The sequence below is a fragment of the Coturnix japonica genome, chromosome 1 (genome assembly GCF_001577835.2).
Source record: "Coturnix japonica isolate 7356 chromosome 1, Coturnix japonica 2.1, whole genome shotgun sequence".
Lineage (NCBI taxonomy): Eukaryota > Metazoa > Chordata > Aves > Galliformes > Phasianidae > Coturnix > Coturnix japonica.
Window position 1 is genome coordinate 100,291,192 of NC_029516.1, and position 13,523 is coordinate 100,304,714.

Here is a 13,523-nt window from a genome sequence, read left to right on the forward strand (position 1 = left end):
TTAATGTTTCAGGCTTTTCTTTTGCAGACCCAGAGCCTCCCTGTAGATTTGGCTGTGATGGTGGGTATTACTTAGTGACACAACATTTCACGTTTCGTACTCAAACTTTAACTTCTCTCTGTAAAGACAGAGAAGGACATTTGGCTGCAGTTCTTCCTGACTTATAGGTAGCCAGCTGTCTCACAGTTCAGAGGTTTTTTGTTGGTTTTTTTTGTTGCTATAGGTGTGGATTCAGGGTGTCTCCATCTGAACATTGGAAGAATCAGTCCTTATGCCAAATACTGTGTGGTGTAAGTGCAAATAAATAAGTGGAAGAAAAGAGAGGCTTAAAACAATGGCATCATTTCATCCCCCAGCTCTGTGTTGGTGCTAGGGAGAGGTAGTCTGTGAGTACAGGAGAAAGCTTAACCATACATGTGAGAAACATATTGAAAGTATGCAGTACTCTTTGTGTAGGCTGAGCTACCAGAATTACAGACAAGTTATGTAGGAACACAAATACCATGAAAGCAAATATACTCCATTAATCCACTGTATGCACTATAAAGCATATATCCCCAAAGAAGCATATCAGAACCAGCAATGCATTACAGCTTTTCAAATGCTTGATGGGGTGAGGCCTCAGCCTGTACCAGATCAGAGGAGGCCTATGGAAGTCTAATATCTTCCACAAAGACATCAATAACAGCAAAGTTATGTATTTTCAAGGAACATGTGGTAACTGCCCTCCTAGAGAGCAATTAGGGAGCTGAAACTGTTGTCTGGTGCCACTCAGATTCCTGAAGGCAACTCATCTCACCTCCATCCAGATGCTGCATCAGAAGGCTGCAGGTCTTCCTGAGACTGTCACCAACCAGCCCCATGCAGGTGGCACAGATGTGCTGTGCATACAAAATGAGATAGATTCTACCTCTCACTAAAAGCTGATGACAATCAGGTGCTAAACTGCTTTGTTGGGATATTCAGCTTTGGAGAAATGCATATTTATATGGGAAACTGGTAATCACAGCCTGAACCTCTGATTAATCAGCTGAGGCAAGTGTCGGGTCAGCTGTGGGAGCACAGGTGAGGGTAATTCAGCTGTGCTCCCGGAAGGGGTGGAGCCTGACTCCACCTCCTCTAGACCTCATTTAAGGGCTGACCACCACTAAGGCAGCATCTCTTGGATATTGCTCCTCTGTGGAGATTGCTTTGGTGTTTTCCAGCCAGACTGAAGGCTTCTATACTGGTGAGTTTTTCCTATAGATAACCTTTTGGATATTTATCACCATCCTTCTTGTATTATTACCATCTTTGTATTATTTTCACCTTACAATATTGTAGGTCCTGTAAATCTTCCATGATCCAAGTTAATGCACTGAGTGCTAAGAGGTAGCTACACTACATGTGTAGGGTATTAGTGTGTGGTTATTCTTCACACAGAAAGGTTATGCAATAATTTTGTTGGTCATTAGAAAGGAAAACAAAGGCATAGTATTCTAGTAAGTTTAGGTACTTGTGCTTGCTGGAAAAGTGGTCAGTGAGCAGCTGCGTACTAAGTTAAGCTGTACAAAAATACAACTGTGTAAGAGGGCTTGCAAGCTGATATTCATTTGCATGATTTATATGGACAGTAGCAATAATATATTCTGAAGCTGGGCTAGGAAAATCTCAAAAAAGAATTTTAAATTACTGTGATAAGTTGTAAAATACACATTAAAGGCCTTGTCTGTTGGGTCCTTACCCAGTGCTGTGCTGGCTCATCACTGCTTTTCTGTTCTTCCCAGCATTGCCAGAAGGAGGAAGCAAAATTGTTTTGAGCTCTTATATCCATGGTAGATCAAAGTTAGCCTTGCTGTGGTGGAATCCTCATCTGCTTTAGAAGTGATGGGCTATTAAACTTTCACTCAGGTTTGGATTTTACTAAGCAACATTTTTTTGTTAGGAATTTTTATAATCACCCAGTACTGGAACAGCTCTAGTGAAATAATTACCACCTATTCAGCTCCATTTCATCTGGCATCCACAAATTCTGTAGACCCCAGGCCCAGCTTTGCAGGGGAAGAAATCCATCTCCAAGTGATCGTTTACCTCACTATGGCAGAGTGGGCCAGAGTCATACAGCTCAGTCTCAGCCGTTAAAAGCCAATTGTATCTTTGTGGGGACTCATCAATTACATTACTATAGAACAGCAGAGACTTGATGAAGCACTCAAGCTGGGGAATGTAAGGAAGGAGCACAGCCCTGACAAAAAGTACTTGAGGGGTAATACTGGTGGATGGCAGGCAGGACATAAGCCAGCATTGTGCACTTGCTGTCCATAAGGCCAACTGTATCCTGGGCTGCATCCAAAGAGGCGTGGTCAGCAGGACGGGGGAGGTGATTCTGCCCCTCTGCTCTGTACTGGTGAGACCTTATGTGGAGTACTGCATCCAGATGAGGAGTCCTCAGTACAGGAGAGATGTGGATCTGTTGGAGCACATCCAGAGGAGAGCCATAAAAATGGTCATAGGGATGGAACACCTCTGAGAGAGCTGTGCCTGTTCATCTTGAAGAAAAAAGGCTCTAGGGAGACCTGAGAGCAGCCTTTAAGCATCTAAAGGGGGCTGTAAGAAAGAAGGGGATAGACTGTCTAGCAGGGTCTGTTGTGATAGTACAAGGGGAAATAATAGTTTTGAAGTAGAAAAGGGGAGATTTAGACTGGACTACCATCTCATTGCATTCAACCCCACATTTGCATATGCTCTAATGCTTAGGTGGGAAGGAAGGGAGAAAAGGGCATTAGTAATGCACTGAGGCATCCTTGTCATCTCTCAGGCTGCTCGCTAACAATTTGCATATGCTCCAGGTTGTAAGAAAACACTTTGCACAGCAGTGTTGCATTTAACAGAAATTACATTATAATTTCAGATGTGGAAACTGCTATTCCAGAGCTGAGTTCCATCGGGCTGTGCAGTCATTATCTGAAACAATTGAAATGTGTGCTTGTACCTAATCAAAATTAAGGAGAGATGTTACTTCAGCATGTTCGGTCCCAAATGCAATGAGAATATTAAACTAAATTAAAGTCTGTTATTTTCCAATCATTTCTTTATGAACTGGAGCTTGGCCAGAGTGCTTTCTTGGAGATGATGGTATATTTGAATCAGTGCTTCTATAGAACAGTAGAATCATTGAGGTTGGAAAAGACCCCTAAGATCACAAAGGTCCACTACCAGTCTGTTGCGCCGTGCCCAATGCCCACATCCCTCGGTGCCGCATACACACGGCTCTTGAACATCTCCAAGGATGGTCACTCCTCCACCTACCTGGGCAGCCTGTGCCACTGCTTCACCACTCTTTCAGAGAAGAGATGTTTCCTAATATCCCTCCTGGACTCTCCCTGGTGCAATTTGAGACCATTACCTCTCATCCTGTCACTGTTACTTGAGAGAATAAGCTGGTCCCCACCTCACTACCACCTCCATTCAGGTCATTGTAGAGAGTGTTATCAATCTCTATGATAAAGCAAAATGCTTCAGAGAAATCCTTTTTCAGAGGAGGGAGGTGTTCAGGAACATTGAGATCTGTGCTCACAGTTTTATTCCAGGCTCTTTGCTCTGCCAAGCATCAGCAAAGATTTAAGCTGTCCCTTCTGGGGAAGTTTTGAAGCTGGGGACTTGTTTCAGTGTTTTGATTCCGGAATTATATATTTTGGTTGTCCACCAGGTCTATTATGAACCAGTACAGAAACAGCCAGAGACCTCTGAGCAAATCCAAGTGTTAAGCTTCTGAGATGATAAAATACTGCAGCCAGAAGATGGCAGCCTTTCTTCATTGCCAATCCCCGTCATGCTGTACTGTTGTACAGAGGGCAGCCATAGGTTTGGGCACTGCTGTCAGAAACTGCTGTGCATGAAGAGTTGTTTCTCACATGTTCTAACCTCAGCCAGACTGGATTTACCTTATATTTAGATGAAAATGAATGGTGCTCAGGCTATAACTGAGTTTTCAAGTGAGTGGTGTGGCCATAGAAGTAAAAATCCTAGAAAAAGTCATAATTACTTTCTTTCCTTCATTTTCAGTCCCAGATGGAGAAGGGAGCTATCTTTTTTACACTGTGAATAGCAATGGAGCTTTTTCCTTTCACAAATAATGTGCTCATTCTTGGGGAACTCTTTTTCCCCCAAAGCAAATAAGCAGGAGGGGGCTGATTTTTTTACATGCTCTAATAGTAATGGGACATGAGAGTATGGCTTTCAACTGAAAAAGGGAAGATTTAGGTCAGATGTTAGGAGGAAACTCTTTACCCAGGAGGCAGCAGGGCCCTGGCATAGGCTGCCTAGAGAAGCTTATGGTTTATGGGGGTTGGAATTGGATGGGGTTTAAGTTCCTTCCCCACTTAAGCCATTCTGAAATTCTATGATTCCCCACTACTCCAACATATCCCAGGTTATTCTATCTATCCCAGTTACATAAGATAAGGCCAATACATTTTAAAAAGAGAGGGAAGAGACACACACACAGAGGGAGCAGAAACTTGGAAGCCAAGTGCTAGAGCAGATCAGCAAATGAAACTGGAAATGAAACATTGATTGCTGAGTGTGGGAGCTTGGTAGGTATAGAAAAAGTTGCAGTTTGCTGTCAGTGTGCACATTTAATTTCCCTTCCTGGGTTTTCACCAAGGTGAAATTTGCTTTCTGTGTTCGTGTAGAAAGCAACTCTGCAGGGAACATTTACAAAGCAAAACTGGTTGTTTTAAACATTCCTGTAGAAAAACCTAGAAGCTAAAGAGATTACCCAACAATTATTTTTCCATAGAAAATGACTCACTGGATTTGTCCATTTTTCTATTTGTTGGTGCTGCTGTTAAGAAATAGGAGCTGTACTCTGTATAAAGAACATAAAACCAGGATCCAGCTTGCCTGTGGCATGATTTCTGACCAGAGGAAAACATACTGTTAGGCAGCAAACCTGATCAATAGCATGCAGGCACTGGCAAGGGAGAAACCTACACGTTGTGACAAGTTAACCAGTTCATCCCTATGCATGGTATTTTTGTTCAAGTATGTGATGCTAATTTGTGCCTATGGCTGGAGGTATGCTTGGTTCTGGAAAAAAAGATAAAAAAACCATGAAACTGGAGGTTGGATCAAACATGGTCTGGAAAGCATTGCTGATGAACTATCATTAATGTGACCAGGCTGAAGGCTGCAACCACTTGTTTGTTCAGTGTGATGTCAAAGACTGGATGTTCTGCCATTAGCATCCTGGAACCTGGTCAGACATCCTCCTTGCCCAGTACAGGGAGCACATATAGAAGGTTGCTGCCATAACCTGCCCTTAGAAATTTGTAAATGCAGTTCAGTTCCCATCGAGATGCTGATGGACTTGAGGTGGCCATGGCCACCTCACTGGTGCCCACCTCTCCCACTTCACCCCTCACTTTGAAAAAACATTCCCTACTTCTGCCAAGGGTTGCAGGGCTCCAAATGGTCCACAAAGCTGGACCCCAACCTCTGATGGGGTCAACAAAGACTTTTCCGCCCTGTGGCCTGGTGAGGACTCTGCTCTGTTTCCAGTGGAAGGAGGTGTTCCCACTGTTTCAGCCTTTTTCATGATGGCAGTGGCTTGCATCTTTGAGAGCTGTCAGTGGTGCTAAACTCTGTTCCATTCTCTTTCAAAATTGGTTTAGGAAAGATGTCTGTTTAATGTTTAAGCCAGACATTTAATGGTTAAAGAGGGGAACTGTTCTGATAGTCAAAAGAGGCATGGAAGCAGAATGGTAACTGGTCAGTGATTTCTGACAGCCACAAACACTGCCCCCTCCTGTAGAAGCAGTGCCTGGGAGTAACACAAGTTTCAGAAATGCCACTTTTAATCACCCTCCTTCATTTGCTGATTGTTTCTCCCACTTGCAGGGAAATGTACCCCTTCTCCATGCAGTGAACAACACTGTACCTGGCACTGTTTGCCTAGTTCAGGTGGTTTGCCATTGCAACCCCTTTCCGCTGCAGGGATCTTCTGTTGAGCCTACTGGCACCAAGGCTCAGATTAGTCTGCATTAATTTATGGACCCTGCAAAGCTTTTGCCCCAACTCTTAACCCCTGCCAACATTCAAATGTGATGGAAGATGTCACAAGGAGTGAAGTCATCTTGCTGGGTGGGTTTTCCTGTTTGTGGCTACTGCATGTGATACACCCTGTGATTTAATACAGATGCGGAGAAACACCACCTTCCATAAACTCACCAAAAATGACATGAGAGAAAGAATATGAAGAAAAGTTTATAGAAGAGGTCCTCTTATCAACATTTCAGGACTATTGAAAGGCACGTTTCACTGATGTTGAATGACGATGGAGTTGGTGGACACATACAATGCTCACATTTCACGGCAAAAAGACCGCATAATGACAGTATGTTGTGGAACATGCATTCCAGACTTCAGTTAACACTAAAGTGATTATTTTAAGTGTGTCATGTACATAATAAGAGCGGAACAGGCAGGTGCATCCAATTACTGTAATTTACAAGGCAGTAATTCAAGCCCCAAATATATTTCTCCTTATTGTAGGAAGGCAGTACAGATTATGAGCAATACAAGGGACACCAAATAGACAGGGAGCCAGGAAACTGCTGATGTTCTGAACAGAACAGTGAGCATGTGCTGCAAATCAGAGGGGCTTCAGCTTTGCTAATTCACTTCACTCTACGTTAACAGCCAGTGGCCAGGCTGGATCAATTGCACTTGGTCCAGGAAGAAGCCAAGACCTGCTCCATGGAAGAGATGCAAAGTGTGAGGCTCACTGCCCTATATGGGTTTTGCAGGCACACAGTACTGCCACTTGCTCAGCTGTGGGCAGAACAAAGTCCACGTGCACTTCCACTGTTGCTCTTCAATGATCCACTTCATGTTAATTATCTTCTTTCGCACAGCTGATAGTAAAGTTTCACATTGTGATGATTAATAACTAATCAAATGCCTTTGGAAATTAATTTAACAATTCTGTGCCTGATTGGCATGCTAATCTCTGGTGTGCAGCAGGGATGCTGCAGAAGAAACCTCCAATATCCTGATCCACTAACTGAGGCAAATATGTAAGGGTACTTACTAGCTTGTGACAAAAAATAAAGCAGCAAGTGGAAATGAATGCATGTTCCAAGAGCTCTTCGCTTTCTGGGTAAGATTTTCCTTTGCCTTCCCTACATTAGGAATACAACACTGATATAAACATGTCCAATCCAAACAAATGGACAATGAAAAGGCAATTTTGAAAAATACCCCTACCGCTGATTTAGTTTGTTTTGCTGGTAGCCATTGCAGAAGGTTTAATGCATTAATTACGGTACTAAAAAGACAATCACAAGGAGAACACCTCTTGTACTTTCCAGTTGCCTATGTCACTTCTCTCCAGAAACAACCCTCATCTGGCAAAAGGGAAGAAGAGCAAGTATGCAGATTTGGCTGGACATTTAGTTTGCACTAGTTTCGAATTAATAGTCCCTTTTTAGAGGCAAACAGCACTGCAGCAGCCACAGAGGAGAAGAACACAGCAGACCCAAGTAGACAGAACAGTCCGTGTGCAGATGGCAGGTTCCTCTCCCAGAAGGTGGTGGTGAATGGTTGGGATGGGACATCCTAGAGGAGAAAGAAATTTGTATGACCATAGGCTCTCCCTCACTGTGTAAGGGGACACAGCAAATCATAGAGCCATTAAGGTTGGAAAAAACACTCCAATCATCAAGTCCAACCATCAACCCATCACTACCATCCCACTAAATCGTGTCACTCTGTGAAACGTCTACCCTTTCCTTGAAAACCTCCAGGGATGGTGACTACACCAGAAAAAAATAATATGAAAAGCTTTGCAAATTTGCATGCCACACTTGCACAGGGATGCCTCCCACTAGGCAAGGGATATCACAAGTTTTTCCTGAGGATCAGATAAGGTGGGGAAAGTGGGTCAGGGTTCTGAAATGCATCCTCTGTTGAACTGTAAGGCCACAGGACAGCAAAGGCAGAACTACCTATGGTTGCCCATCTCTTACACAGAAATAATGATATTCCTTGGACAAGTTGAACAAATAGATACCATCAGCATGTGAAGTAAGGGAAAGAGGGAAGATTTAGATTGGATGTCAGGGGGAAGCTCATTACTCTGAGAGTGGTGAGGTGCTGGAACACGTTGTGGATGCACCATCCCTGGAGGTGTTCAAGGCCAGGTTGGATGGGGCCCTGGGCAGCCTGGTCTAGCATTAAATGTGGAGGTTGGTGGCCCTGCCTATGGTGGAGGGGTTGGAGATTCATGATCCTTGAGGTCCCTTCCAATCTGGGCCATTCTGTTATTCTATGAAATAATTAAAATCCAGCATAGGAGCCACCAACAGAAAGCCTGCAGGTCAACCAAGGGGCTCAGTCCTTTGGTTACAACAAGAAAGTCAGGCTTACCTTTGACTCTGGCTCTGGCATCCAGATTTCATTTTTGGGAATCTTCCCCATATGATATAATATCTAGAAAAGATAAACATTTGTACCACATGAGAAAAACAAAAAAGCACGCAAACTACTTTCTGTTTTGGGAAAACAGAGCAAGTCAGAGCAAGATGACACTGATAAAAACCAAAATTGTGACCAGAAAATTGAATAGTGATTGAACTAGAAAACAAATAGTGATTTCTCTGTTCATGTCAGTAATGAGAGAAGGAGGCAGTTTCGATAGTTTCTATAAAAATAGGATAGCTGGTCATCAAATACTTATCTGCCTACCAATGTTCTATGGATAAAAAGAAAGCTTCAAAGTCTCCTGTTCCATCTGCAAAAAGTAGGCCAATCCAAAAGTCCTGTAGTTTTCCCAGATGTTGTGTTTTGGATTCGTTCTTCTTTTTCTGACTACAAGTGCTTTCTCACAAGGCAGCTCGAGAAATAGCAGGTGCCACGCACTCAAGACACAAAGCCTTTTGGTAATGATGCTTCTTGAATCACAAATGAGGAAGAGGAGAGATTCAAGTCTGGGGCTTTGAAAGTGCACCATTATGAAGTTACGTCCTGGCTATACTCAGTAGTATGAAGTTCATCATGGATTTATTTTTTTTTTTTCCCAACAAATTGATTTTAACAATCATGGAGGTTGTTTGGTGCAAGTGAATGTCTCCAGAAGAGAAAGCTCACTGCTGTTATAACAGCTACTCAGGCATGGAGAAGAGAAATGAGAAATGAAGAGACTCAAGCACATAGTGAAGATTATAAGGTGGATATGACACTGCCAAAGGGAAGCAAGGGGTTGATTTTCCATTATTTAACACAACCGGCTCTACGATATAGCAGCTGTAACTGTAATATATATCCTTTAATGTGCATTTTTTCCCTCTTTCCAGACAGTTGTAGAGATCTTACTGACTGGGAACCCAGCCCAATGTGTGTCATTCTGAGGAGATTTAAACATTATCAGAGGCACCTGTTATGGATTCATAAAGCCAAGCTCACCATTCTCTCCAGTGAAAGGAGAAGAAAGGATGAATCAAAAACCAAAAAATGCTCAGATTTCCAGATTGTTGCATAGGAAATAACTGCAAACATTTCTTATGAATGAAAGTGCTTGCAAAACATACCACAATTAATTAGATAGAAAGCATGCTCGTATATCTAAGGGCCGCAACAGGTTGGAGGTCTTGTTTCTGTAGGCTTGGGGTATACAGCATGAGCTTCAGTTTAAATCTCTGGTGTGGCATCATGCTGCATAATGTTCAGATTGTTGCACTTCATTCAATAAACAAGTTCAAAAAGTGTTGTTTCAACTTTTTTGTTGTTGTTGTTTTTAAAACCTTTGCTTTGCTTTCTTCTCTGGGATTATCTGATTCTTCCCCACCAACCTCAGCACAATCACAGTGTGTGAGACACCGAATCAGACCTCTCCAAGCTGTACTTAACACTTTTTAGCCTTTTAATAGAGATGACCAAAGCAAACCAGTGGCTGTACCTCTCTGGCTGCTCTCTCTCCTGCTTGTACAGCCCCCTCCATGTACCCGCTCCATTGGGTAGCTGTCTCTGTGCCAGCAAAGTAGATTCTGTCAACAGGCTGGCGGATGATCCTTCAAAACAAATGGAAAATGTCAGATAACAAGTCATAAGAAAGCCATGATCCTTCTAAGAGCAATTTGTTGGCTTTGATGAAGCATTTGACTTTGTTCTCCATCATTCCTGCAGAGCAGGACTGGAAGGCATGGTGCAATAACCTTGTTCCTGCAGGACCACCAACTTGTTTCTGTAAACAAGGCTCAAGAGCTGAGAGAGAAAAATCCAATGCATAAATCAGTATGCCTAGCTTCCGTGCAAAATAACATCAGCCTCATTTTAGTGTTAGGATAAGAAATAATCCTCCAAAAAGCCTCCCAAAATGTAGTGCAGCTGGCAGGTGCATGACAGCTTTGCTGTTATCCTGCTATTACAATGGGGTGTGAATTATGTTTTTGCTGTGGTAGGTCACCAATATCAGCTGCTCTTTGGGGGTTGGACTTGCCTGGTTGCTTGCCAAAAGAGGCTGGCAGCTGAAGGCCTCTGCATTCAGGGAGTTGCATCTGACCCTGAACAGAGTCATAAACCAGCTTATCAGCCATGCAAAGCTGCACAAGAATCTCGCTCAACCCAGATATAGGGAATGAACTCCCTTTCCCATCCAACTGTGGATAAGAGACCTCACCCACTGCTACATCTGAACCCAAAGCATTCAGATAAATTGCTAGAGAAGAGTCTGTGCATCGGATGACTCCTTCTCACTCACATCTTGGGCAGAGGTCAGGTGTAGTTCCACAATGGACAGTTGGTTTAAGGAAAATATGCTAAAGAGCTCACACTGTCACTTGGTGTTTAGTAATGGATATGCGATTTGCCTGGTTGTTTCTAATAGGCGTTGAATTATGCTTTCCAGAAGGCTTTTCAGAGATACACCAAATGTTAATCACTGTTATCTACTATGACCCTTTATGAATACAGCAATTCTGTGTGGGGAGGATACTGTGGGCTATGCTGAGTGGGAGGAGAGAATGAGTTTTTCTGTAAGGGTTTTGTGTCTTCCCCTGGTGATGCAACTCAATAGGCTCTGCTAGAACTCAGTGCTCCACCTGCACAGTCAGTGGAGACTCCTCCTCTGTCTAAGGAGAAGGCCTCATGCTCTTGAGGCCTTAGAAAGCATTACAAATTATAATGAAAATAGGCAAATAAAGCATAGAGGTGGATGCTCTAACTAGACTACTGTGGAAAGGTTTTATAGCTCTGGCAGGTCTTTTTGTGACTGTGCTTTGTTTCCTTGAAAATCACAAGAGAAACTTGGCTCTTATTAAAAGTCAAATGCAAGACTCATTAGCTGGCACGCAGGGGAGTGCAAAGAGGGTTGGAAGTCCCCCAGTGTGCTAAATATGCCCTAAGTTTTTTTTGCATAAAATAGATCATTGTACATGAGCTACAAAAGTATTCTGTTTTACCTTCCATATGAATACATTATGCCAGGTGGGAAGTAGGCTGTGTAACAGCCCCCTGAATACTGCTCCATAGTCCAGTTCTTCTCTTCATAATGCACTGGCTGGAAGTAAGAGCAAACATTAGACAGTGAAACAGCGGCAAAAAAACTGGAAATAAAAATAAAAACCAAGTTGTCTTTGAAGAAGGGAAAAGAACAGGTTAAGGATGCCATGTCATGTCATCTGATCAATGCTATCCACGTACACACAACAAACATTTGCATCTTTAGAGAAGCAGTAGCTTCCCGTGTGGAAATGCTAGGGCAAATCAAACCACACTCCCCCTCATTACTGGAAAGAATGAGACTGCTGGGTCTTTTTTTCCTGTAATAGATGCTGCCACCCTCCCCTTGGCATTGTAGATTCTATGGCACAACACAATTTTGGGTACCAGGAATTTTGCCTTCATCCTCCAGAACAAAATAGCAACATTACAACAGCGGTGAAAATGGGTAATAATTTCTTACATGTAAAGCCTCTTCCATCTGCATTGCCTTGGCAAATGACTCACAGATTTTCTTCCTCCTATATGAAAATAAAAGCATTTGGGGAAAAAAAAGGAGGGGGGTTGGGGAGGATAAAAACCTCTCAACTATTGCTCTTGTTATTGGAAAAAAAATTTTTTTAAATGTATACATTTCAATACACTGGAAAGGAAGCTGGGTTTTGCTTTGATTTTAAGTCTGATTTCCAGTTCTTATCTTAGTGTGCATATTCAAATGCTGATGCATAAATGTGACATCCAAAGTGGACCCTGGAATGGAAAATGAAGACCAGTTTTGGCAAAGAGCTCTAAAAAATAAATCTTGGTACAGTTATTCTAGGATTCAGAGACAATTCGTTCTCATGTTCACTGGTGTAAGACTACAAGAGATATAACATAAATCAATGAAATCCTTACAGATTTACTATAGCTGAGAACAAAATATGAGCTGGAGAGTTCTACTCACATTCCTAAGCAGAATTCCTCTTTCACTTGTATGTATACTAAAATCACATTTAGAACATACTGTGTTTACTTCAGTGACTAATGAGGACATCATACTGTTGTAAACATGGAGGTTTAAAACTTTTGGCTCAAAAGCTAAACATGAAGGATAAACAAAACTTTGTACATCAGAGCTCCATTTATCCATGGGGTGAAACACTACTCTGTGGGGATGCAGTCTGAGAAACATGGAGGAGCAAGATGCGGAAACTCAGAAATATCCACAATTGGATAATAACACCGTTAATGTCTATACCTAAAAGCTAAACCTACACCTCAGTTTCCAGTACTGGTAGTTGCACTGAGCTACATACATACATACAAGTGTATGTATATACACTTCCGTGGAGAAGCATCATAGAATCATATTATAGAATCACATGATGGTTTGGTTTGAGCTGGAGGGGACCTCACAGCCCACCCATTCCAACCCCAGCTGCAGGCAGGGCTGCCTCCCACCAGCTCAGGCTGCCCAGGGCCCCATCCAACCTGGCCTTGAGCGCCTCCAGAGGTGCGGCACCACAGCTTCTATGGGCAGCTGTGCCAGCGCCTCACCACTTTCTGGGGAAAGAACTTCCCCAACATCTAGCCCAATTCTCCCCTCCTTTAGTCAAAAGCTATTCCCCCTCACCTACCAGATGTGTAGGTGTAAAAAGTTGCCCCCCTTCCTGCTTGTAAGCTTCCTTCAAGTACTGAAGGGAACAATGAAGTACCCCCAAGAAGTATCCCATATCTGAAGTATTTACTGTTTCTGAACTCTTACCTCTCCTCCTTACTGAGACTGGCCAGTTTAACAGCCTTTCTGGTAAGGATGAAACTGAAAAGGAAAAATACGGCACATAAATATCACAGTGTCAGCACTCCAGCTGATTTGTAAGCTCTTGCTTGAAATGACTCTAAAAAAAGATGGGTCAAGCATTCTAATGGTATGTAATGGGCTTGAGAGCTTTTCACTGTATGACATCACTTAGTAATTACAGGTCACAGGGGTGAAAGACCTGTGTGGGATACCCTGTGGAGTTAATTGAATGGAGGGCAAGTGTTCCCAGGGGGCATGCAGA

The 13,523-nt window shown here is 42.8% G+C and overlaps 1 protein-coding gene across 1 annotated transcript in view; it reads right to left on the minus strand.

Moving 5' to 3' along the window:
• Positions 1-6,226: 6,226 nt before the first annotated feature.
• The window catches only part of LOC107324276 (amine oxidase [flavin-containing] A), a 42,600-nt gene continuing 35,303 nt past the window's right edge, over positions 6,227-13,523 (minus strand). Inside the window, exons 10-15 of the mRNA XM_015884172.2 lie at positions 13,226-13,279; positions 11,942-11,999; positions 11,439-11,536; positions 9,938-10,049; positions 8,410-8,472; positions 6,227-7,599 (exon numbers count right to left, since the gene is read on the minus strand). Of these exons, the coding sequence (XP_015739658.2) occupies positions 7,444-7,599; positions 8,410-8,472; positions 9,938-10,049; positions 11,439-11,536; positions 11,942-11,999; positions 13,226-13,279 (541 nt within the window). The 3' untranslated portion in view covers positions 6,227-7,443. The remainder of the gene's footprint in view (positions 7,600-8,409; positions 8,473-9,937; positions 10,050-11,438; positions 11,537-11,941; positions 12,000-13,225; positions 13,280-13,523) is intronic.